This window comes from Balaenoptera ricei, chromosome 1 (assembly GCF_028023285.1).
Source record: "Balaenoptera ricei isolate mBalRic1 chromosome 1, mBalRic1.hap2, whole genome shotgun sequence".
Lineage (NCBI taxonomy): Eukaryota > Metazoa > Chordata > Mammalia > Artiodactyla > Balaenopteridae > Balaenoptera > Balaenoptera ricei.
Window position 1 is genome coordinate 168,923,830 of NC_082639.1, and position 24,127 is coordinate 168,947,956.

At 36.9% G+C, this 24,127-nt stretch overlaps 1 protein-coding gene across 1 annotated transcript in view; it reads left to right on the forward strand.

Annotated features, from left to right (window-relative positions):
* Positions 1 to 24,127, forward strand: part of LOC132375972 (serine/threonine-protein kinase MRCK alpha-like) — a 113,610-nt gene that overhangs the window by 84,888 nt on the left and 4,595 nt on the right. The window contains exons 17-25 of the mRNA XM_059941391.1: positions 764 to 980; positions 1,866 to 1,928; positions 2,839 to 3,432; positions 5,128 to 5,225; positions 7,671 to 7,755; positions 10,318 to 10,441; positions 11,118 to 11,235; positions 19,022 to 19,139; positions 23,633 to 23,790. Coding sequence (XP_059797374.1) covers positions 764 to 980; positions 1,866 to 1,928; positions 2,839 to 3,432; positions 5,128 to 5,225; positions 7,671 to 7,755; positions 10,318 to 10,441; positions 11,118 to 11,235; positions 19,022 to 19,139; positions 23,633 to 23,790 — 1,575 coding nt within the window. The remainder of the gene's footprint in view (positions 1 to 763; positions 981 to 1,865; positions 1,929 to 2,838; positions 3,433 to 5,127; positions 5,226 to 7,670; positions 7,756 to 10,317; positions 10,442 to 11,117; positions 11,236 to 19,021; positions 19,140 to 23,632; positions 23,791 to 24,127) is intronic.

A 24,127-nucleotide genomic window follows, 5' to 3' on the forward strand; every position in this document is an offset into this window, starting at 1 on the left:
AGGCCCCCTGCACTGGGCGTGTGGAGTCCCAGCCACTGGACCACCAGGGAAGTCCCAAATTACTTTTAATAAAGGATCCATATATACATAATTTAATTCTGTTCTGATTATAGTGTCATTGTATAATTATAAACCTTCATTTAAATACTAGCTCAAGTGATCTGGTCTTCCCTGAGATGAGTTATTGTTATGAAGTAACAGAGAATCTTAAGTACTTCTGAGTATTTTTGACTTTTTTAAAACAAGTTGAAAATCAGTATAGTGTAGTGCTCACAAGCGTGGACACAGGATTCCAGTCTAGTTGTGTGTCCTTGGAGAAATTAATTTCTCTGCATCACAGTTTTTTTCATATATAAAATCAATATAATAACAATACCTACCTTGTAAAGATGTTGATAGAGTTAAATGAGTTAATACTTACAAAGTGCTTTGATCTGTGCCCAGTGCCCAGTAATTACTCAATAAATGTCAGTTGCTGTTGTTATATGACTGTGGGTAATGGATTTTTTAGTGATAGTATTCTGGCACTTTGCAGCAAAGAAAATACAAATGACACTAACATTTAGAATGGTATCTTCTACCTTTGTCATGAATTATAATGCTAAAACTATTCTTCTGATTATGAATAGCTAAACTCTGTTAAAGTTATCACTTAATGAATGCTCATTTTGTTGGCTAGTGCTAAGCAAACTAGCATCCGTATAAAACTGGCTTAAAAGGTATCTGTTTGCTGATATCATGAATTTTGATTAAATTGTTCTAGGTCACAGCTTCCCAGCTCTCAGCGTCTAATAACAAATGTTCAATCCTGATGCTAGCAGATAGTGAGAATGAGAAGAGTAAATGGGTGGGAGTGCTGAGTGAATTGCACAAGATTTTGAAGAAAAACAAATTCAGAGACCGCTCAGTGTATGTTCCCAAAGAGGCTTATGACAGCACTCTTCCCCTCATTAAAACGACCCAGGCAGCTGCAATCATAGGTATGAATTCATAACATTTATCTTGTTATAATTGTTTACTAATATACCTTGTCAGCAGGGACTGGTTTTCATCTAGGAATCCCGGTGTCTAACATGGTATTTGTTATATCACAGATGCTCAGTAAATGTTTATTGAATAAATGAGACCATATTAGAACTTTCTTTTTCAGTAAACAAGAATAAATACACTTTTCAAATGTGTTTTCTTCTGAAAAAGCAACAATGCTAAAGATTAACCTATTAACGAATCGATTTTCCGCTTGTGTGACTTAGGAAAAGTTGTTTAAAACATAAGCTGTTTCATAAAGCATCAGTTTCCTATGTAAAATGTAGGTACTAATTACCTTGCAGAGGGTTACTGTGAAGTTTAAATAAGATGGAATGTGTAACACAGAGTGCTCCATATATAATATGGCCTCAAAAATGGCAGCTTTTCTGTCTGGAGGTTTCAATTTTCACCATATTCTTACGTACACTGCCCACTCTTTTGTTACTTTCTAGTAAATAATGAAAAGTTTGATGAGTAGGGTTCAAATGCCTTTCACAATTTTTCCCTCCCCAAACAAGAAATGGAACTGGACACAGGGTGCTAACAAACTAGGGGGTTTTTTCTTTCACCTTTTATTGAATAAACATTTATATCTTTTTATAAGCATTGATATAAATTATTTTCTAATGATTGTTCTATTAAAAAAAGACACGAGGTAATATTTACCACGGTAATCCGAAAGGAAATTTAATAGTGCAAATTGTTATTGCTATTTTTTAATTACTTATTTTATTTATTTGGTTTTTTGTACCAAATTTCTTTTGTTATCTGTTTTATTCTATGAGTTTACATAGTTTCTACCTAATAAAAATACTTCATATTTATGTCTTATATAGATCATGAAAGAATAGCTTTGGGGAATGAAGAAGGGTTATTTGTTGTGCATGTCACCAAAGATGGTAAGAGAAAATTATTTTGGAGAAAATATTATTGATAGAGTATTCTAACCTACAGATTCTGAATTCTAAAAGGAGCAGGATTTGCTCTTATTTATTCTGTAATTGAAATTTTCCAGGCCTAATTGGATACGTTTATAAGTCAAAAGATAATTTTTTAATTTTTATAATCCATCTGAGTTCTAAAACTTCCATGTGCATTATCTTTCTTGTGTCATTTTATTTACAGTTCTGCTGTATGAACTCAGATTGCATTTCTAAAGATGGTACATGAAAGAAAAATGCAACTTGATTTTTTTCATAGTTCTAACAGTACTAGAAGCGGTAACAGTCATTAAAATGTGTTTGTTGTTGGGGGTCTTTTATCCCACAGTTTAACACAACAGATTTCTTTTTAGGGAGAGATTAAATACTGGGTGAAATAAAAAGGAACCCATTTAACTTAGCATTCTTGAATACAGTGTTCTAAGTTCTGTCTTTATATCAAGTTAGATCATGGGAAAACAATGCATTTAAACTTCATTAATTTGTTACCCAAAGAAATACCTTTAGTGAAACATGAGTTACTCAGTTTTTAAAAATAGTAACCCCGTGGTAAACTTCCCTAGGATTTGGTGAGAGTAAAGAGGTTTTTCTTAAAGATCTGGCATGCTTTATCACATAGGAACTCTTTGCCTTGGCTGCCAGAAATCTCAGTGCTAAATTTAATACCTTACTATAGATAGGTTAAATTATCTTATAATGGGTGTAATTATCTTCACCTTTCTCCATATGATTTCTGATCTCTCATTTTTTCTGTGTGTGTATCTATGTCTTTATTATAAGTTGACATATTCTTTTGAGTATAGTTGGGATATAATTAATAGGTAAACAAAACATTTTGCAGTTGATTTATTATTGTTTCTTTGCATAGAAATTATTAGAGTTGGTGACAATAAGAAGATTCATCAGATTGAACTCATTCCAAATGATCAACTTGTTGCTGTGATCTCAGGACGAAATCGTCATGTACGACTTTTTCCTATGTCAGCTTTGGATGGGCGAGAGACTGATTTTTATAAATTGGCAGAAACTAAAGGGTGTCAAACCATAACTTCTGGAAAAGTACGTCATGGAGCTCTTACATGCCTGTGTGTGGCTATGAAAAGGCAGATCCTCTGTTATGAACTATTTCAGAGCAAGACCCGTCACAGAAAATTTAAGGAAATTCAAGTCCCATGTAATGTCCAGTGGATGGCAATCTTCAGTGAACAACTCTGTGTGGGATTCCAGTCTGGATTTCTAAGATACCCCCTGAATGGAGAAGGAAGTCCATACAGTATGCTCCATTCAAATGACCATACACTCTCATTTATTGCACATCAACCAATGGATGCCATCTGTGCAGTTGAAATCTCCAGTAAAGAATATCTGCTGTGTTTTAACAGCATTGGGATATATACTGACTGTCAGGGCCGAAGATCTAGACAACAGGAATTGATGTGGCCAGCAAATCCTTCCTCTTGTTGTAAGATTCTCTTACTTTTCGCTGTCTTATCTTGCTGTTTCTTTCTTTTTCCTGCTACTTCATCTCCTTAAGGGTATTCATTGTTAATAACAGGTTGTTTTTTAAGTCATCTTTGAGGTTTTTCCTAAGCATCAAGTATGTTTTATGTAAAGTAACTAACCATATGTCGTTAAGACCTAGGCCAACAGGGTCAACATTAACAGGAACATAATTAAAGCTAATCTTCCTATGCAATATTTTACTTAGATAGATTTTTAACACATATTATTGTATTTTGAAATAACCCTAAGGAGGTATCTTCATGGTCCCCCCAAATACAGTGCTTGTGAGCACTAATAGCTCATAGGACTTATTCTAGAGAAGTGGTTACCTAGTGAATTATTTAATCAGTTATGTGAAGGTATAATGTAGCATTTGAAAAGTGTTATTCACTTTTACATTTTTATCTAGGTAGGTAGATACTTTCAAGAAACATTAAGATATTAATAAATTACTGAATACTTATTATGTGTCATTTTACTGTAAGAGATATAACATTGAGCAAAATAGACAGCCTTACCCTCACAGAGCATGAATGCAGTAGAATGGATTCCTGACAAAACAAGTTGCAGTAGAATATAAGTGCTCTGATAGCAGAAGTACAGGCATGTAGGAGGAATATCTAACCCAACACATTTTGTTTTTAGTGGAAGATACTTTGAGCATGTTTAAATGCCGAAGGGAAATAGTCACTAGGGAGCCAGGGAAAGGTTGATGACTATATGATAAATACAGGAAATAGAGTAAGATCCCCAAGAGGCCAAAAAGGATGGAAGTCAGAATATAGGGGAAAGGATTTGGAACAGGAGGAGTAAAACCTCTTTCACTGCAACAAGATAGGAGGAATGATGGGTATGAGTATAGTCAAGTTTAAAAGTTCAATATAAGAAAGTTTAGGAGAGCCATATATATTTATTACAGAAAAATTAGAAAATCTAGATAAAAAGAACAAAAGAAAAATACTTCTACCTACCCAGACTTAACTATTCTTGATGTTTTGTTTCTTCTGAAATTTATACTCTTATCTATGACATCATATTTAGAATGAATACTAGTCAGAAAATAATTCAAAGTATTATGTGAATTGTACAGTGTTAATTGGAATTAGAATAAGAATTAGAATATCTGGCTTTTATGAATAGCTCTGCCAAAAATTTAATTCATGACCTTAGCTTAGGTAAATCATGTAATCTTTCTTTGCTTGTGTCACCATTTATTGATGTTCATTCTTTCAGTAAGTATATATTGAGTATCTCCTGTGCCAGATGCTTTATCATACTTTCATAAATGTGACCATAACTCTTACCTGAAGATTTCTCTACTTTGTAAGTTGTTTCACTGTCAAGAGCTTAACTACTTTAGGAATCAGTTATTTAAAGTGTAATGAAATTCCTTTATAGAACTAGTATGGGGCAAGGGAATAATATACCCTTGGTGTTAACAGGCTCCTTCTGTGTTATAATGGCCTTAAAACCTCTTCATTTATGATTTATGGGGTTTTTAACTTCAAAAATGTATTGATGTGGCTACTATATGCTAACAATAGGATTTTGGTGGGATTCCACTCTACAGTTCTTTAGCATAGATCTTTCCACATGTTTTGGGTTTAGCAGTTAAAAGTAACCAGCCAGCTCTTCTCTCCTTCCCATCTCCCAGGTTACAATGCACCGTATCTCTCAGTGTATAGTGAAAATGCAGTTGATATCTTTGATGTGAACTCCATGGAATGGATTCAGACTCTCCCACTCAAAAAGGTAATTTAACATTAAAAAATGGGCTAAGTGAACAAATGATTATAAGTGAAACACTAATATGAATATTTAGCTATTTTTCACTAGTTTAGCATTTTCTGTCACATATAATAACATAATTGGTAATCTGGGACTTAGCTAAGAGTAGAAAACAAGAAAAATCAAGCTGGTTAATTTTACAGGTAGCTCAGCACCATATTATTTTTATTACATTTTGTTTCACTATATAACGTATGATTATTATAATAATGAACAACTAGAATATATTCTCCAACTTGAAAGGTCAGTGTTATCTTCCACTTTAGTTTAAGGAGCTCTGAAGGAGTATATTATTTGTAATTTTACTGTTTTTCACATAATGGTATGCAATTTTAATCCTGTGAGGACAAATTTCATGGGCTAGAAAAGTGATTAAAATTAGAACCAATGCTCTGTATAAGCATCTCATGATTAAAAAATAAGGGTTTCACACATTCCTAATAAAATATAATATTTTCCTTTAACATTTCCCTATGATATATAAAGAGAATTTTTACCATTAATAGAATGGCTGTTTTGCAAAAATGAAGAATAATAGTTTCATGTAAGTATATGCAGCGTGTGTCATTAGTTGCAGGGCAGGGTTTAGAGGAATAGGTAAAAGAAAGTAACCGAGATCTTATTTCAAAATCTGACCCAATTTTAAACCATAACAGCAGTGGGAAAAGCTCTTGTAAATACTGCCAAATTTTATAAAACAACTAAATATGGTCCTCGAGTTTATAAATTCGGGCTGGTTACAATTAGTTTTCCCTTTTATGTTTATCATGTGAATTTTGAAGTATATATAAAAGGATATATGATCTTTATGAAGCATAATAATAAACTGATCACTTATGAACTCACCTCCTAACTTAAGAGCCAGAACATTACCAATTTTACTGAATCTACTTGTGTATTTTTCCCTTATCCTGAGTATTGTGTTTATCATTCCCTTGCTTTTCTTAAAATACAGAATTTTTTGTATATTTAAATATTTCTAAACAATATATTGTTCAGTTTTGCTTGTGTTTGAGATAATAAAATTTTATGTTGTATATCATCTTTTGCCTTGCTATCTTCATGTATTTACTGTTTCTAAGATTCATCCATGTTACATGTACTATATATATATGTACACACACATATATATATTTCATTGCTTTTCACTACTGTAAAATATTCTGTTGGGTGAATAGATCACAATTTATTTGTCTGATTAGCAGACATGTGAATTATTTCCCAGCTTTCTGCTATTATGAACGTTGCTGTAGAAGTCATATATGTCTTCAGGTGTGTATGTGCAGGAGTTTCTTTTAAGTCATATGGCTAGGAACGAAATTGATGGGACATGGAGAATGCATGTGTTCAACTTTACAAGATAGTGTCAAATTATTTTCCAACGTAATTGTACCAGTTGACCCTCCCATCATCAGTATATAAGAGTTCTTAATGACCCATGCCGTTGTCAGAATTCATAATTTTATAACCATTTATTTATGGTTATAAAGTGATATCTCATTGAAGTGTTCACTTGCATGTCCCCAATTAACAGTGTTGCTGATAATCTTTCGTATGCTTATTCATCGTTCATATTTCCTCTTCTGTGAAATACCTGGTCATGTTTTTTGCTCATTTTCCTGTTTGGTTGGTCATCTTTTGATTTATTGAAATTATTCATATATTGTAGATACTGGTTTAGTGATGGGTGTGGTGAATCTTTTCCCTGTTTGTGACCTGTTAATTTTTATAGTGTATTTTGTGAACGTTTGCTGTTATTGCTTGAAAATTCATTGTTATAAAGTGTAATGTAATATCATTCTTATCCTTTTTACGTTTATCTTTCTTTTCTTAAGAAGCTCTTTCCTACCTCAAGGTCATAAAGATAGGATCTTTATTTTCTTTCAAAAGTTTGAAAGTTTTGCCTACTGTGTTTATGTCTCTATTCCATTTAGAATTGATTTTTTGTGTATGGTGTGAAGTAGGGATTCAGTTTCATTTGTTCCATATAGATACCCAGTTGCTCCATCACCATTTATTGACAGTCTCTCCTTTCCCCAGTGATGTACAATTTCATCTCTGTCATGTGTGTACATTTAGTTCAAATAAGATTCATAAGGTATCTGTATGAATATCTAAGTATCATCGTCTGGTACTAATGGCTTTAAAAAGTCAAATTTAAGGTTTAAATGTATTTCTGCTTTTCTTTTTTTGCCCAGAATATTCTTCCTTTAAAATGTTATCATTATAACTGTGTTTGTTCAAGTTAGATAATTTTATACCTTTCTAGTCAGAATTGTTGATTTCCTTCCTGAAGAGGAAGGATAAATTAAAGGTCTTAATCGTGTGTGCTTTATAAATATCTCAAAAGTTTTATGATTTAATTTTTGAATTTTGTTGAAATACTAATTTTATTTTTTATTATTTTAGGTTCGACCCTTAAACAGTGAAGGATCATTAAATCTTTTAGGGTTGGAGACGATTAGATTAACATATTTCAAAAATAAGATGGCAGGTAAGAAAATACACATTAGTAGGAGAGCTTCATAGAAGTATTCTCACTAATCTGACTGCTGAAGAAAATAAGTGGCAGAGCCACTTAAACTCAGGTGTATCTTACTCCAAAGTCTGTGAAGTTGACCACTATCAACTTCAATACAACTTCAATACATACTATCAATATATTGAGATAAACTACTAGACAAAAAGTCGTTCTGTTCAGGCTCACATAGCTGTATAGGCAAAATATTTGATTCTGACCTACCTTGTTATTTTTCTGTGGAGTACTGAGGTAAACAGAAAAAGTATAACTGAATATATCTTCTGTACTTTTAATACTGTAGAACCTAGCCAAAATTTGTAGCACTAAAATTATGAAAACTCATCCAGAGTTCCGTTTTGGGACTATTGGAATACATCTTCTGCCAATGCATAGGGCTTAGAACTTTTGAAGTGCTAATGACAACATGGGCAACAGAAGCAGGGACAAGAGGAAAGTCACCAGAGGGCCCAGAGTCAGGAGAGGGAATGGGAACCTGGGTGCTATGGACAGGACAAGGGCAGCACCCAAAGTAGTGAAGTGAGTCCTGGCCAGGGAGACTGCACACATCTAATTAGGTTGATTGCCAGAGAGTGCCTCTGAACAGTTAAAATCTCACTTTTAACAGATATTATTATAATGATATAAGTTATTCTCATGTCTTAGCAACAAATTTCTCCGTAACAGAGGTATTCATAAATTTATGATCTTTTCTGGTGGATCTAGTTAATGAAGATGTAATTATGGTACATTATGTATTTAGAATAATAATTTGACTTAAATGTAAGTAAAAACATTGGCATTAAGAAAACACATTAAAATGTTTATAATAGTTATCTCTGGGTAGTAGGATTATTATATTCCTTAATGCTTTTCTTTTTTCCCCCATATTCTTCCAATAAATTTGTATAGTCTATCCAAAAAAAAATACCGTCAAAAGTTTGTCATTTTTGTTTTGTTTGTTTTTAAGTACTAAGATACACACAAATTTCTTGGCTTCAGATTTGATGCTCTGGTATATCCTCTTGGCACTGGAGGCTTCTTGGTATACAGACTGGTGACTGTAGGAAAAGTCCTATGCTAAGAGGATATTGCAGTATGACTTGAGAAAGGATATTCAGGGATTAGACAAGATTAAATCCACCCTCTTCTCACTGTATGTAAGGATTGTAGAATGTGTCCATAACCCAATTTGTCTCTATAGGATAAAACCTATTCCAACTCATCTTTTTTTATGCTCTCATCTTTCTACTCTAGGCTAGGAGTAAAGGTGGAGCTTGGAGAAGGAAGACCTGACAAAATTTCAACATAGTTGTCTTATCCTTTGAAAAGGAAAGGAAATCCTATTTCCTGTCTTATCCTTTGAAAAGGAAAGGAAATTCTATTTCTCTGTCTTGTCTGTTTCTCTTTCATCTCTCAGGAGCCCAAAGTGCTCTTGCAGTCCGCTGGCTGTCCAGAATCTCCCGTTGCCACTGCAACTCACCAAGATCTGCTTCACCCTCATAATTCTCAAATTCCAACTCTCAAATTCTCATCTACTTTTAAAATTTTATCCTTTTAACATTTGCTGTTAGGAAAGCAATCTGATAAAGCTATTATTATGATACAAGGAGAATGTTGCTTTTTTTTTTTACTAATCATCTTGCTTTGGCTTGCCTTACAGGCTCCTTTGGCTTCTTCCTACTACATTTTTCTCACTTTAACTTTTTGGGTGTTATAAACGTCTAAAGATTGGCTTTTCTCTTTTTCCTTACCTTATTTAGAGAATGGAATTCATCATGTTGTATGGATACAGTTGTCTGTTTTAGAGGATGTTTACCATATCCCAGCATGTTTTGGGAGCCCATGACTAAGAGTTTTGTTTACTTCTAGGTATTAAGATTGAGATAGGTGGGCATTAGGTGACTAGGTGTACATAATTAAGTATCCCCTGAAGATTAGAAGAGTAGAAATAGCAATAAGATTCTTACTTTTAGTAAAGGAAGCCAGAGTAAACACAATTCCTTTCCTGTACTCCACATCTTGCAAATTGGATCTACAAAGGACATGTTTTAATATATAAAAAAAATTTTAACTTATCATTTTCATGGATAATTTACCATTTATGCCTGATGACTGTGCAGGTCAACAATAAGAGCTTTTTAACACCCTAAGCCATTGAAACCAATACTGGGAAGGAGGGAGAAGATGGTGTAGAGATATTGGGGGTGGGGTGGCCAAAGTGATAGGACACCAAAGCAACTACATTTTCCTTTTTTTCTTCTAGTAAAATTGTACCATTTTATGTTTATAATCAAATAAAAGTGAAAATATACTCTGTAAGCTATATTTAATTTCAGCATATATTTGTTTACATATATTTCGTTGAAAATTATTACTTATGTACTATGATTTATCAACACAACTTTAAAAAATCAGAATTGCATATACTTGTATAATTGATTGATGTTTGTACTGTCTTAGAGATTAATGGATGAAAAGCATCTTAGCACTTTAAAGAACATCATTGTTCTTTGTTTTTTTGTTTTTTTTTAACAGAAGGGGATGAACTGGTAGTTCCTGAAACATCAGATAATAGTCGGAAACAAATGGTTAGAAATATTAACAATAAGAGGCGTTATTCCTTCAGAGTTCCAGAAGAGGAAAGGATGCAACAAAGGAGGTAGATATTTAATTCATACTCATCTAAAGATGCCTATAGCATCAGAAGGACTATTTGGTAATAATACTGTATTTGATTTGGAAGGAAAATTTGATCTCTGAAAGTCTGTCGTCATCATCTATGGTGTTAAAAACTGCAATAATGAATGTATTTCTCAGTGTAATTTTAACTAATACTTTCCCAATTGTGAGTGTGTACTAGATTAAAGTACCATATTTTGATTCATTTCTCTATGTATATGGAATAGTTACAATTTTTAGAATGTGGGCTTTTATAAACATAGAACATACCTGTGCAGATTAACTATTCTCATGACCAAACAGAAATAGGCTTGTAGTATTTCCAGTTACATATAAAAACATTTCTAATATATTAGCAATTATTTAAGAAGATGTCCATAAAATGTTCAGAATTATCTGTAAAATAGAGTAGAGCTTCTTTGATATTTAAACACTAAAATAACCCTCTCTGTTTTCCCACCAAAAATCATAAGATCTTTTTTAAAATGTAAAACAAAATCTTCTAAGTAAATGTTTAACTTAGTATATTCTATTATTTTAATTCTATCCTTATTAACATGATTTCACCGTTTATTTTTATGAAACGTAATTTTTCTCTAAAAGTGTCTAGATTGGTCATGGAATAAAAGCGTTTAAACAGGTGTTTTCTCTTACAGGGAGATGCTGCGAGATCCAGAAATGAGAAATAAATTAATTTCCAACCCAACTAATTTTAACCACATAGCACACATGGGTCCGGGAGATGGAATACAGATTCTAAAAGACCTGCCCATGGTAAGAGAAATGAAGAGTGAATGTGAATATAAATGGGGTTAAGACTAAGTTGGAGGGGGGAGGGGGTGGATACATGTGAATGTGTGTGCGCCCTTAAATACATACAAGACTTAAAAAGACATATTAGTATAATGAGGAAATGTTTATCTCAGTATATCACAATATATGTAAGATGCATAATGACATAGCTGATGAGAAAAACATAAAATATAGATGTGTATCAAAAACCAAACATACCAAGTTCTTATTTAGTTGAATACCCTATATACTTCTCTCATACCTAGATTTACTATTGTTGGAGAAATCAACCACCAGATTTGGAGACATTCTATACCAAGATTCAGAACTTTGTTACCAAATTACTAAAATTTCACTAAGTTTTAGCAATTCAACACAGATATTTGCCCCCCAAAGAACATTAGCTTGATCATTAACGGTCACACCTCTCATCTGATTATGAAATAAATCTTTTTCCTCTGCCCATTACAGACGTGTTGCCTAGTCAGTCTTATATTTTAAAAAAAGTACAACATAGGAAAACTGTTGTGTGGTTTGTTTTTTTTTTAACAACATGAAGATTGGATTCTTGGACCTAATATATTGAGATTAAGAACATTAGTGGAATTAGCTAATTATCCAAGCTCTGTAACATTTCAGTATCATGGTACTCTCAACAAACTATTGAAACTTTAACATGACTCTTTTGATAGGTGGTGATAGCATCTAGATTTTGCACAGAATTTTAGGCATGATTTAAATGCTATGACAGTTTGGGAGGTGATATGTAAATCTCGACCCAAAGCTCTTTCTGAGGCAGTCTGTGTTAATTACCCACATTACTTAACTCTACTGTGATAGAAGATATAGACATGTATCACTGACAGAAAAAATAATAGGTAATACAGTTTGTACAGTCAAGTTTTTTTAATAAAAATGTTAAGCTCTTAAAGGTAGTTTTTGCATTTCTTTCATAGGAGGAACAAAAAAATCTGCACTAATTTGAGCCTGAGTTCCGCATTATAAATGTCTCAATTGACCAGTTGCCCTGTTTAGGAATGGATGTGATGTTCTTACTGTCATTGTTTTTTCATCATCATCAAGATATTATTATACGATTATAGTACCATTACTTCCTTTCAAATCATTCACAATAGTCAGTTAACCTTTTGAAATGGGGATTTTTATGAGCCGTGCTAGGTAGCTATAAATAAAGTATGCAAAAAGATTACAGCCAATCTTGATATAGTAATTCAAACGAAGTAAGAAATTTAAGGCTGAGCATAAATATTAAGCTGAAAATATTGAGAGTAAATAAAGGCTGAGTTTACATAGTTAACTGTTACACTTATCTATCATATCTAAAAGCTATATACTACTTTTTCAGCTTTTGCCTGGGAACGAGAGTTCAGATTTTTCTCCATTCTTTTCCCGTTCTGAACATTTACTTAAGTCCTCAGTCTGCTTTTCCTTTATTCTCAGAAGTAAATGGAGCAGAGCCACGCAGTCCAAAAGCTTCTGTCATGTTTCCTTACAGAAGCTACAAGGTCAAGTACAAAGTACCTTAGGAGAGAGAATTTTTTAATGGTGATAAACAGTTGAAATGTGAATATATGTATAGCTTATATTTGATAGATCAATGTGAAAATTTTTGAAATTTAGTTAGCAAATAGTTTTTCAACATCTGCTATGTAGGTAGCATTATGGAGGGATAGAGGCATACAAATTTCAAATACATCCATATGTTGCAAAGCAACATATCAGCAAATACAAAATTATTTCAGTAGTGAACAAGGTTTTAATGGGTATTATGCTTTTAAAATTAAACTTTCTCTCACACTTGCTTCATTCTGGTGTACAAAAAAAGAACAGTATGGTTTCCCTCTCATATATTCCAATAACACAGCAAGAAGAATTATGGAAAATTTTTCTATAAATTCTGTTATATCCCACAGTATGTTCCTTAAGGAGAAATAGTTTTAGGATTTAATAAAATGTTCCTCTGCTTGACCAGGTGAAAAATCAGTTTGCTAATGTTCCAGAATGTTTTTCAGACCTTCATTCACAGTAAGACTTTTTCTTTCTACACCCTGAATAAGCACACTGAAGCAAAATGTGAAATTTCAAGCATTGTAAGAACTTTCATATCCCAGCATCCCTCCTTTTTCTCCCTTCACCCTCCCACCACTTAAAGTAAACGAAATCTCTATTTTGTCGTTGTTGTTGTTCAGAATAAGGTCCATTCTTAATTACTGGGCAAAACAAGTTCAGATAGCATTTCCCAAAGATTCAACATCGATCTGACCCCATGACACAGGGCCTCCTGTGCTGGCTACTTATTCCCATTAGACCTCTTGATTTTTAGTATTAGTGTCACTGATTTTGTTAACCCATGACTGCCTTGCTGGTTCTTTTTGTAATTAACACAAGTGACTTTTTACCCTAGAGGTGCAATCCAGTTTTTTTTTTTTTTTTTTTTTTTTTTTTTAATTTATTTATTTATTTTTGGCTGTGCTGGGTCTTCGGTTCGTGCGAGGGCTTTCTCCAGTTGCGGCAAGTGGGGGCCACTCTTCATCGCGGTGCGGGGACCGCTCTTCATCGCGATGCGCGGGCCTTTCACTATCGTGGCCCCTCCCGTTGCGGGGCACAGGCTCCAGACGCGCAGGCTCAGTAGCCGTGGCTCACGGGCCCAGCCGCTCCACGGCATGTGGGATCTTCCCAGACCAGGGCTCGAACCCGTGTCCCCTGCATTAGCAGGCAGATTCTCAACCACTGCGCCACCAGGGAAGCCCGCAATCCAGTTTTTAATGTTCCTTTCATTCCTTTCATGTTTTGTTATCACATAAGCACTTTTGAATGCCCAGGAAAAGAAGTTGGTGTAAATTTTTGAAACCTGTTCACCTGTACATGTAGTATTGTAGCAAAGATGTTATGTGTCTGAACTCCTGTTCTTTATTTTCACCTGACTTTCTTCCTTTCACTAGCAAAGAACATAAAAGCTGGGGTTTGTCATAGGCATCCATTTAATCACTTAACAAATATTTTTTGATATATTGTCATGCCAGAACTGTACCTACCTTGGAGTAGACACTGGTAAACAACACAGTAATATGCATGTCTGAAAAGAAAATAATACACATGTCTGTACCTCTGTGTGTGTGTGTATATGTGTGTGTGTGTATACATGTATTAAAAAGCTTGTGATATTTTAATATAGTCTCAGATTTTAGTATGTTCTTTCCACTGTAATTTTCTATATTTAATGAACTATTTCCAAAAATAAAGATGAATTTAATTCATCTAACGTTAACATGTATAAGAAGCACTTTCAAATACCAAAGCCATGATGTTGTCATTCGTGCAAAGAGCATGTACCCCAGAAATTTTTATGTTTAACTTATTCAAATCAGTATTGCCTTTCTCTGAAATACTTACAAGCTTAGAGAGTTTATTGAATGTCTTTGGGAGCTTATTCTGTTTCCTTTGTACCAAAATGATGCTGAAAAGGGTTGTTTGCCTCATGAATGTGGAAAAGATAGTAAGGGTAAGGAGTCATTTTTTTCTTTTATCTCCTATATCAGATGTGATATAGGAAATCTTTCATATGTGTCTTAGTGAGCCAAGAGAATATAAGCAATTAATATAAAACAGCATATGTGTCTTACAAATACATACTGTAGTAGTTTCCTTGAATCCTTTTTGTCATTTACCTTTTTTCATAAGTGGATACTTGTAATAAAGAATAGATTTGTCTCTAGTTGAATGCAAGAGTAATATTTTACCTCTAAAAGATTTATTTTTTTGAGCACATAAAATTTCTCCTAGCCTTTTACCCATTCCTAAAATTGTTAACAAATAAAATTTCAAGCTCGGTGACCTTTTAGACTTTTATGAAGTAATTTTACTTCTTAAAGTTACATTTATATCAATAGTTTTATCTTTTTGAAAAGAACCTTAGAAAGTACTGGTTTCACTCACATCTCTACCTTTCTTTTAAGCTTCCCTAATTTACCAGATTTTTTTTTTTTAACAAAGAAAGCTCATCTCAACTCATGAGAATATCAGTCAGCATGTCTCCGGGAAGTCATTCAGCCTGTCTCTAATGAAGAGATGGTAGGATGTTTTCCTGAAACACAGTTGTTCTCAGAAACTGAACTTAGAAAGTTCCCATTAGAGAAGGTGACTGGGTGCTGAGTGACAGTTCCCAAATGTTCACAAGTTATTTTAACATGAAAAACTAGAGCCCTTGTTTTCAAAAACTTTCTTCTATGTCTTTAGTATTACATTATTTCATTTTTTAAAAATACACCTGAACATTGAAGAGAAGGTTGTTCTCTTGTTAAAAACAAACATGTTCTTTGGGTGTCTAAGTGGAGATAAGCTTGGGCTACTTAAAGGTAAACCAATAATTGGTATATTCCACAGTTACTATTTCTGTTACAGGAAGATAAGATCAGTAAAAGCAAACACAGGTCAAGTCTATAAATACCAGGAAATGGTTTTAGTTTCTAAAGGAACAGTTTCATAACGCTTTTGGTGAGAGACTGGTTGTAGGTTCACTTGTTCTTTTCTTTAATTATTTCTCGCTTTTTCTATCCCTAATGTTCTTGGTAGATTTTTGCCATGTTTTGATTCTATCACATAGGAAAATACTGAACTAAATTTTGAAAATCTACTTGTATCTCTGAAAGTCCAGTTTCTACTCAGCTTGATAGTAATAAGAGAGAATAAGTTTATGAGGCAAATGATTTTTTGCAAATCAGCTCTTTAGGTAACTGGCAAGAGGATTACAAAATTTAACTTTCTAAGGCCTAAAAGTATTTCATTATGGATTCAATTCTTGATGTGAGATACTTACTTCATTTTTTCTACATGCATGTTGTCTGAAATGTCACATATATCCAGTGAATCCATTTTCATTACCTCATTACCTTTTTCTTCTTTCTGTTGTTTTTGATAGCCGGGTTTCCCTTATCCATCCCCTCATCATCACTCCGGTCTGATCTCCTCTCCGATCAACTTTGAGCACATCTATCACATGACTGTTAATTCTGCTGAAAAATTTCTCTCTCCTGATTCCATAAACCCTGAATATTCCCCGTCTCTACGCTCTGTCCCCGGTACACCAAGCTTTATGACTCTGAGGGTATGAACAGCTGAGTTAGGTGTTAACTTGTACTAACCATGTGCGGATCTCTGCCTGGCTTCATACGTAACACCGCCAAGGGGGTACATTCTGTGAACGTTTCCCTTTGGCCTGTTTCTCTGTTGCCAAACTTCTGTTCTTCCTCTTCCTCCTCTTCTGTCTTGGAGTTCTACTTTTTTCTTCTTTTGAGGAAAAAGATGAGGATTTGGGAAGATTTCAGTTTTATTTCTAAAACCGTATTGGAGGTTTTTCTATGTCTAATAAAACATCATCCCATCATGATATTTTTCATTACGGATACCATAAGAAATAGCCCCTGAAAAAAAAAAAAAGAAAGAAAGAAATAGCCCCTGAGTAAGTCTTTATTCTATTAAAAACAAACAAAAAAGGGATCTAGAATTTCTGAATTCTGTATTGCTCGTTACCCTAAAACCAGTTCAGTTCAGAGAAATTTTTTATATTTAGTGAAGTTAAAGTCTACAGAAGGGCCTGTCCAAAGGCCTTTTATCTACAATAAACCCCTTCTTGAAAAGCTCACAATTCTCAAAATTATAAAGTATAATAGTACCAGTGAATAACAGGAAAAATTACCAAAAGAAAGTAGTCTTTCTAATCTTTGAGTTGCTGATGCACCTTTAATTCCAGCCAGGATCCAAGATAAGAGAAGTAAATCAACTAGAGAAAAAAGCACAGAGTGCGCTGCATTCTGAAGGACCGTGGTACCTGCCACTGGGTCCTTCCACGCAGCCTTGCATCTTTGTAACTAGTGTCTCTGCAGTGGGATGGAGAGCAAGTGGCCATTCAAGCTGAATATCCATACATCTGTCAAGAAATATGTACTGACTTCAAGGGAGCATTTTCTCAAGTTTGTTTTGCAGATAATAAAATATTTAGATTGTATCATGCAAACGCATTTCCTCTGGCTTAGAAAATAATAGCATCCATTTTTTTATTTGTGTATTTAGTAAAGTAATTTTCCAATAAGAAAATTACCTGTAGGGTGAGAAGTTTATTTTTGTATTTTTGTTTGCATTCTAAATTGTGATGTTTTAAATGTCATTGTTATTGACATTAAACTATAATGTCATTTAAGTGTCTTATTTCACAAGATAAGATTACTTATGATAAACTAAGCTTCAATTTGCTTGGTAACAGATTTCAGGTAGTGGATTCTAGGGGAAGTTGTATAAACTAACCAGTCAAGAATTTTTGATATAAAAGATTGTGGGAATGTTGCTTAAGTTAGTCTTCTATAAATAGAAACACTACGATTGGTGGAAGTTTTACCCTAATCTTAAGCATATTTGTGCAGGAAAAGGACCATCAGCTTAGGTTTCACATTACTTCATAATGAAGTTGAACTTCAGCTGAATGAATGATAAACTGTTGGGTTTGGGTTTTGTGTGGTTTTTTTTTTTCCCCCCCAGAACATATCTTCTGTGTATCATTCGTTTATTACCTCAACATTCAGTGTTACTAAACCACTGGTATTTTTATAGGCTTAATTTTTGCCATTTTTTTCTAGGGTAGGTTTGTTTTATAGAAAAGGACGACACAAAGGTACCTTAAGGTTAATAGCAAAAACAATAAAAATGTAAAGGTTTAAACTGATATCCCCATCTCTCTTGAACTTGACTCTGCTGCATTGTATGCCTGTCATCGGCATCTCGCAGGGTTGCTCCTATGAGTGGCTGTTGAAATGCTAGCACTGTTTTCTGTTTTAAATTTTTTTATTTTCTTAGAGAAAAAAAGGTAAAGTGTTTGCTTTAAACAAATAACACAGTAAGAATTACATGGGCTTTGCAAATTTGATATATGAACCAAAATGGCAATGGTTGAATTTAGAGCCAGCCAGCCAGCCAAATCTCAATATGTGTGATTCTTTAAAATGTATGATTTGGAGTTTTTCAAGATATATTAGTGCATGTTTTCCAAGAGATGTTAGTGGATGTTTGCTAGCTGTGGCCCTGCATTAGTTGTGTTGCCATAACCTTCTCTCAGGTACCAGCCCTGACACCCCTTCTGGTCTGAAAAGGTTAGGGCCATCGAGGAGACCGTGTTCAGACAGCTGGTCCTACGCACCACCTCTCTAGGTGTGTGTGACTTCCAGAGTACTCTATGGCTCATTTTCCTCCCTTGGACACCAACATTATTCAATATTAGATGGGAAACTTCTCACACCAACACTCCCAAGTTAAATGACTTCACCCAGGCTGTGATTGTTAACAAGCGTCATATTTATGACTCGTGGTGCTGCCGTCTTTCTGTGAGGCAGGAATCTCATATGTAGCAAAAGCTTTGTTTCAGTTATCTGCAGAGGTCCATGTAATTCTACATTTCACTGTCACTTCTAACCATGTAACCTTCACTTACTGCACTCACAACAACAAGAACAAAATTGTTATCTGTTGGTAAGTATTTCAGTAAGTATAAAGATAAGCACTTATCCTTGGTTGGGGTGAGGGTTACCTCTGTTAGGGCTTTAGCACTTTTGCGGGCGGGGAGGATTATATAATGTTTCTTGTTCTGTATCACTCTGGTCAAGACAACTTTATTTCTTGAAATTAGGGTGAAAAATAGACATCTCTGTAGAGAATCAGTTTCACTCTGGATGAAGAGTTTTTCTTTCTCTTTTGCTTTTAGAACCCTCGGCCTCAGGAAAGTCGGACAGCATTCAGTGGCTCGGTCAGTATTCCATCTGTCACCAAATCCCGCCCTGAACCTGGTCGCTCCATGAGTGCCAGCAGCGGCCTGTCAGCAAGTAAGTGGCCCCGGCTGCAGGGAGCATTTCCATAGCAAGGGAGCAGCCGTGCGTCATCGGTGGCCAGTGTCTCAGGCCTGGCTGGGTAACGCCTAGTAGGCACAAGTGCAGCTGTTACGAAAACAGTCATAGATCCTTTTAGAAGGTACAGTCCATGTGGGAGACAGACAAACAGCACTACAAATTGTGATGATAACATGCCCCGAAGGAAATAAACAGGGGACAGAAATAGAGAGTAACAGGCAGTAGCTGTTGAGGATGAATTCACACTTAGAATAATTAGCAAGGTCACGTGCCCGCCCCGGGGGTGAAGTCACATTGACTCATGTTTGAGTAACTGAAAGGAGGCACAGTGGCTACCTGGTAGTGGGCAGGGAGTGACAAAGAGTACAGCTCAAGAGGTAGGCAAGGGTCAGATCAAGCAGGGACTTGGGGACCAACGCAAGACATTTTTTATTTTTTAAAAAACACAGTGGGAAACCTCCGAAGAGTTTTAAGTAGGCAAGGACCATTAGGGCAAGACTGTTCTTGGCCAACAGCTGCTTCTCTGTCACTTTCTCAGAAGTAACCTGGTATTGGCTTCGATCAGAGAGAACGGGGCGAGTGCGCCCGAGCAAACGCAGGCCCAGGGTGGACCCGGGGTAATGCTAACGTAGCCTCCCTCACCTCCCTGCAGCTGAGCTCTGAGAAGAACAGACGGTAGTAACTCCAGCTCACAGTTCAGAGTTTTTCAGGCAGAAGCGTATTCGTTGCCTTGTATTCTTGAATGGGAGACATTCGAGTCAGGCCTCCCGGTGCAGACTGAGTGTCCTCCTTCACTCACTGTTCATGCTGAGGACGCCAGTGTCAGCACCCGCCTTGTGCCCAGCTCTTGGTTTTAGGCTCTGGCAACACAGAAGTGAAGGGTGCTGGAATACCATTTGTTCTCTTGCTGTGGAACAAATTACCCCAAAATTTAGAAGCGTAAAAGAGCAAAAGTCTATTATCTCTCACAGTTTCTGAGGGTCAGGGATCTGGGAGCTTAGCTGGATGGTCCTGGCTCAGGGCCTCTCAGGAAGCTGCAGTCAAGCTGTCTGCCGGGGCTGCCATCAACTCCGAGCTCAACTGGGACTAGAGAAGCCACTTCCCAGCTCACTCACATGGTTGTTGGCAGGCCTCTGTTCCTCACCACCGTGGACCTGAGTGCCCTGGTGACATGGCCGCTGGCTTCCCACAGAGCAAGTGACCTGAGACAGAGAGACCGAGCAGCGGTCTCAGAAGGGACATGCCATCGCTTCTGCAGTCTGCTGGTGATCACACAGACCACCCCTGGGACCATGGGAGGACCCCGCCCCGGGCCTGCAAACCAAGGACAGGCGCCTGCTGCAGAGACTGGCTGCAGACGTACAGAGCGCGTGCAAGGAGTTTTCAGTCGACAGGCAGAAGTTGAAGTGTCCATCTTGTGACTTACTTGTTGTCATCTCCCAAAGTCATCTCTAAGCAGTGTGTAGCCTAGATTACAATGAAAATATCTAGCCAGTTGGAAAAATGGCAACCATTTTATGAATTATCTTTTTACTAATGGTAGCTCGATAAGATAACAGATTTAATATAACTAACCAGAAGCTATCAACACTTGAGATGCAAAGAAAGTATCACAATATTAATAGTTAAGTTCATAATCCCTTACCCAAAACTCTTGGGGCCAGATACCTGTTTTCAGAATTCAGATTTTTTTTTTTTTTATTTTAGAAGGGAATCTACCATATATTATATTACATTCCTAGCAAGATCTAAGACAGCACCTACAAACATATTAATACTTATACAGCAAAATTTATGACTAGTCATACTATGAATATATAAATAAATGTACTCTTTTTAAGTGAAGTCTGTAATCAGCCTCCAGTCAGTTCAGATTAAGTCTGCCACCACATGAATTTACATCAAACGTACGAAAAAAGTTTTGGTTTTCAGGGCTTTTGGATTTGTGGAATTGCAGGTGAGGATAGGACCTGTAATGCAGAGATTTAAAGGGCTGAGTGGCCATCTCCTTAGGAGCGCTGAAGTGAGGGTCCACTGTCATTGCTGACAATATGCAAGCTACAGACTGGAGCCAGCTCCAAATCCCTGTCAAGGCCTTTAATGCAATAATCAGGCGTGGCCTTCTTGAGATTCTTAGTACCAAGCTGTCTGTATAGAGATTAAGAGGAAGACCAGCCCAGGAATTCCAAGGGGCATCTGCCATTTAGAGTGCTTCTTGCTGGCTTCAAGAGTAGCCCAGCTCACGTAAAGAATTTCCAGAAGGACAGCCTGCCAAGAGAGACACAAGAAGAAACGGGGTTCCATGTTGTCAACCTCCAGAACCAGAAGCACAGGCTCTTCCAGGGCCAGACTTGCAATGGCTTCCTGACTGAAGTCAAATTAACACAGAGCTTTCCACTGTGACTCTACCCGCTCCTGTCAGTGACACGCTCACTGGGGAGCCTGCAGACTCTCCTAGAGGTCATGTAGAGTTACACACCGTCACCCCAAGAGATCTGGGGCCCAACCCCCTGAATCACCATCTAGAACTCTTTGGAAGAGACCCTGCCTGAGTTGGAACCACAGTTTTCAGATTGTCCCCCTTTGCTGTTCAATCAAAACAGCCCATCTCAATTTTTTAAGATTAGGGTGGTTGAGTGTAATTTTTCTCTGAAAGGAACATTCCCAAAGTTAAAAAAAAAAGAAAAGAAAAGAAAAAGTGTAAATCACAGAGGTGGATTAAGTTCTCTATTCTATAAACGATCACTAGGACGGAGGAAAAGAGCCCAGTAAGTGCATACTAAGCTCTGGGCAGCCCCCTCACACACCTTCCGTCTTACATTTCATTCTCCGTGTATTGAGTGCTCAGTTCCCACAAAAATCCCGGAAGGTAGAATTTATTTTCTTATTTACAAATGAAGAAAACTGAGACTTAGATAAAATAACTTGCTTAAGGTCACACAGGTTAGTAAGCAGAGCAGCAGAGCTCTCTGGCAGTTTGGGTTTTTTATTCAGAGCGACAAAATTTTAAAAATAGTAACTTACATTAGAGCTTTTGTTAAATTGAGCACTAAACTAGACATGGAATTGAAAGAGAAATCATAAAAAGTGATTTATGCCTTCAATTAGGTTGTAATCTAAGGAGACATAAGATCCACAGCAAAAAAGTAAAGAGTACATAGCCAAAGAAACACATCAACAAATGAAAATCAGTATATGTCTGGTGACAGATGCCTTAGAAACTGGATGGAGTGTTGGAAGTAAGATTAAGTCAGTGGTTCTCAGCCTGAGATGCATTCTAGAATCATCAGAAGGGCTTTTAAAAGTTAAGTCAGAAATTCTGTTATCATTGGTCTGGGATGGGGCCCAGGCACTGGTGTTTTTAAAGCTCCATAATATAATACGCAGCATACAACCAGTGTTGGTAACGTCTGCAATAAGTAAATTATGGTGACACAGCTGAGGGGCTCAGGAAACAAACCGAAACTAGAAGGAAGCTGGGGGAGATCACCAAGGACAGGGCTTCAGCAGGCAGGCTTCACAGTCTATACCTAGTAGTTGTGCTAAAACCTCAACGCGGTCTCGCAGTCTTTTTTGACCAGTGATCTTAATATTGCAGCTCAGCAAGATTAAAACATTTTTCAGTAAAAACTAAAGAATAGTAGGGAATGCTAAGAGTTTTAAACAGGTACTCACAATACCCCAATATTTCTAAGATTTTTTTGGTCATCCTTTTTCTTCCTCTGAATGGTGCCCGTCCTCCTTTGATGTACCCCAACTCTAAGATCAAAATAGAGTGTGATTTTAAAGAAACTCACCTCATTTTTGTATCTCAGGCTTTTTGCCCTGTGGGATGAAAATGCTTCTCTTCTGTTCCTTTGTGTTTTTTATGAAAATTCTCTACAAGTTAAGTGACAGTTATGCATCATCAGGAGGCATGGTCTTCATTTCTGGGAACCGTTCTGTTCTGCTTCATCGTTTAGCATGTGTGTTTTGAGCACCTGCTGCATACCCGGTCCTGCACCGGGTCCTGCAGAGGCAGAGACCGTCCTTCTGTTCAGAGAATAGCAGGCACATAATTACAACATAAGATCCAAATGCTCTGAAAGAGGTGATAAGAAGTGCTGTAGGAGCTCCAGGGAGTGGGAAGGAAAACTCACTAAGGCAGTAGCGCGTGGGTGGAGACTGGAGGATTGATTCTGTGGAATCGTCTCGCAAGCAGGGCAGCCTGGGCACGGCCAGTGCGAGCAGGGGCCAGCGGCCCGGTGAGTGCTGCCCGCTCACCCAGCAGCCCTGGCGGCTGGGCTCCGAGGTGGGCTTGGGTGTCAGGGTAACGCAGCTGGACTCACGGCCCATCATGAAGGCCTCTAAGCGGGAGGGTGACCCCAGGGCAGCGGGAAGGATGGCTCGTCACCTCAGCAGTCTGTGCGCTTTCTAGAGGATCGTCCCCTTCTGCACGTATAAAGTTTCACCTGAACGATGTGCTGTAGGGTCATCCGCACAGAACGGCAGTGCATTAAAGAGAGAATTCTCCGGAGGAAGCTCCAGTGCAAAGCGGCAGCCCATGCCCTCCCCGTCAGAGGGCTCGCTGTCCTCGGGAGGCCTGGACCAGGGAAGTGACGCCCCGGCGGGGGACTACGACGCAGAGGTGAGTACCGCGTGGGCAGCACCTCTGTCTGGGGACAGGGGTTTGGAGAAGTCCTGAACGAGGACAGGCGAGTGCGTTTCCCAAAGCCGGCCCACCGCCTTGAGCCTGGCCTCCGCTGCCGCAGGGATCAGCCACTCACCGCAGCGGGGGTGGCGGAGCCAGTCACTTGGGTCGCAAACTGCAGTCTCCCTGGAGGTGTTCAGACTTCTCATAGCTTTTGTATGAAAACGGCCTACATTTCTAAAGACCTGCAGAAGGGACTGAGCGTTTGTTATATTCTGTGCCTCTTACTCAGCTCAGAAACGGGGCTTTCTACTGGCAGGAGAAAAGTCACGTC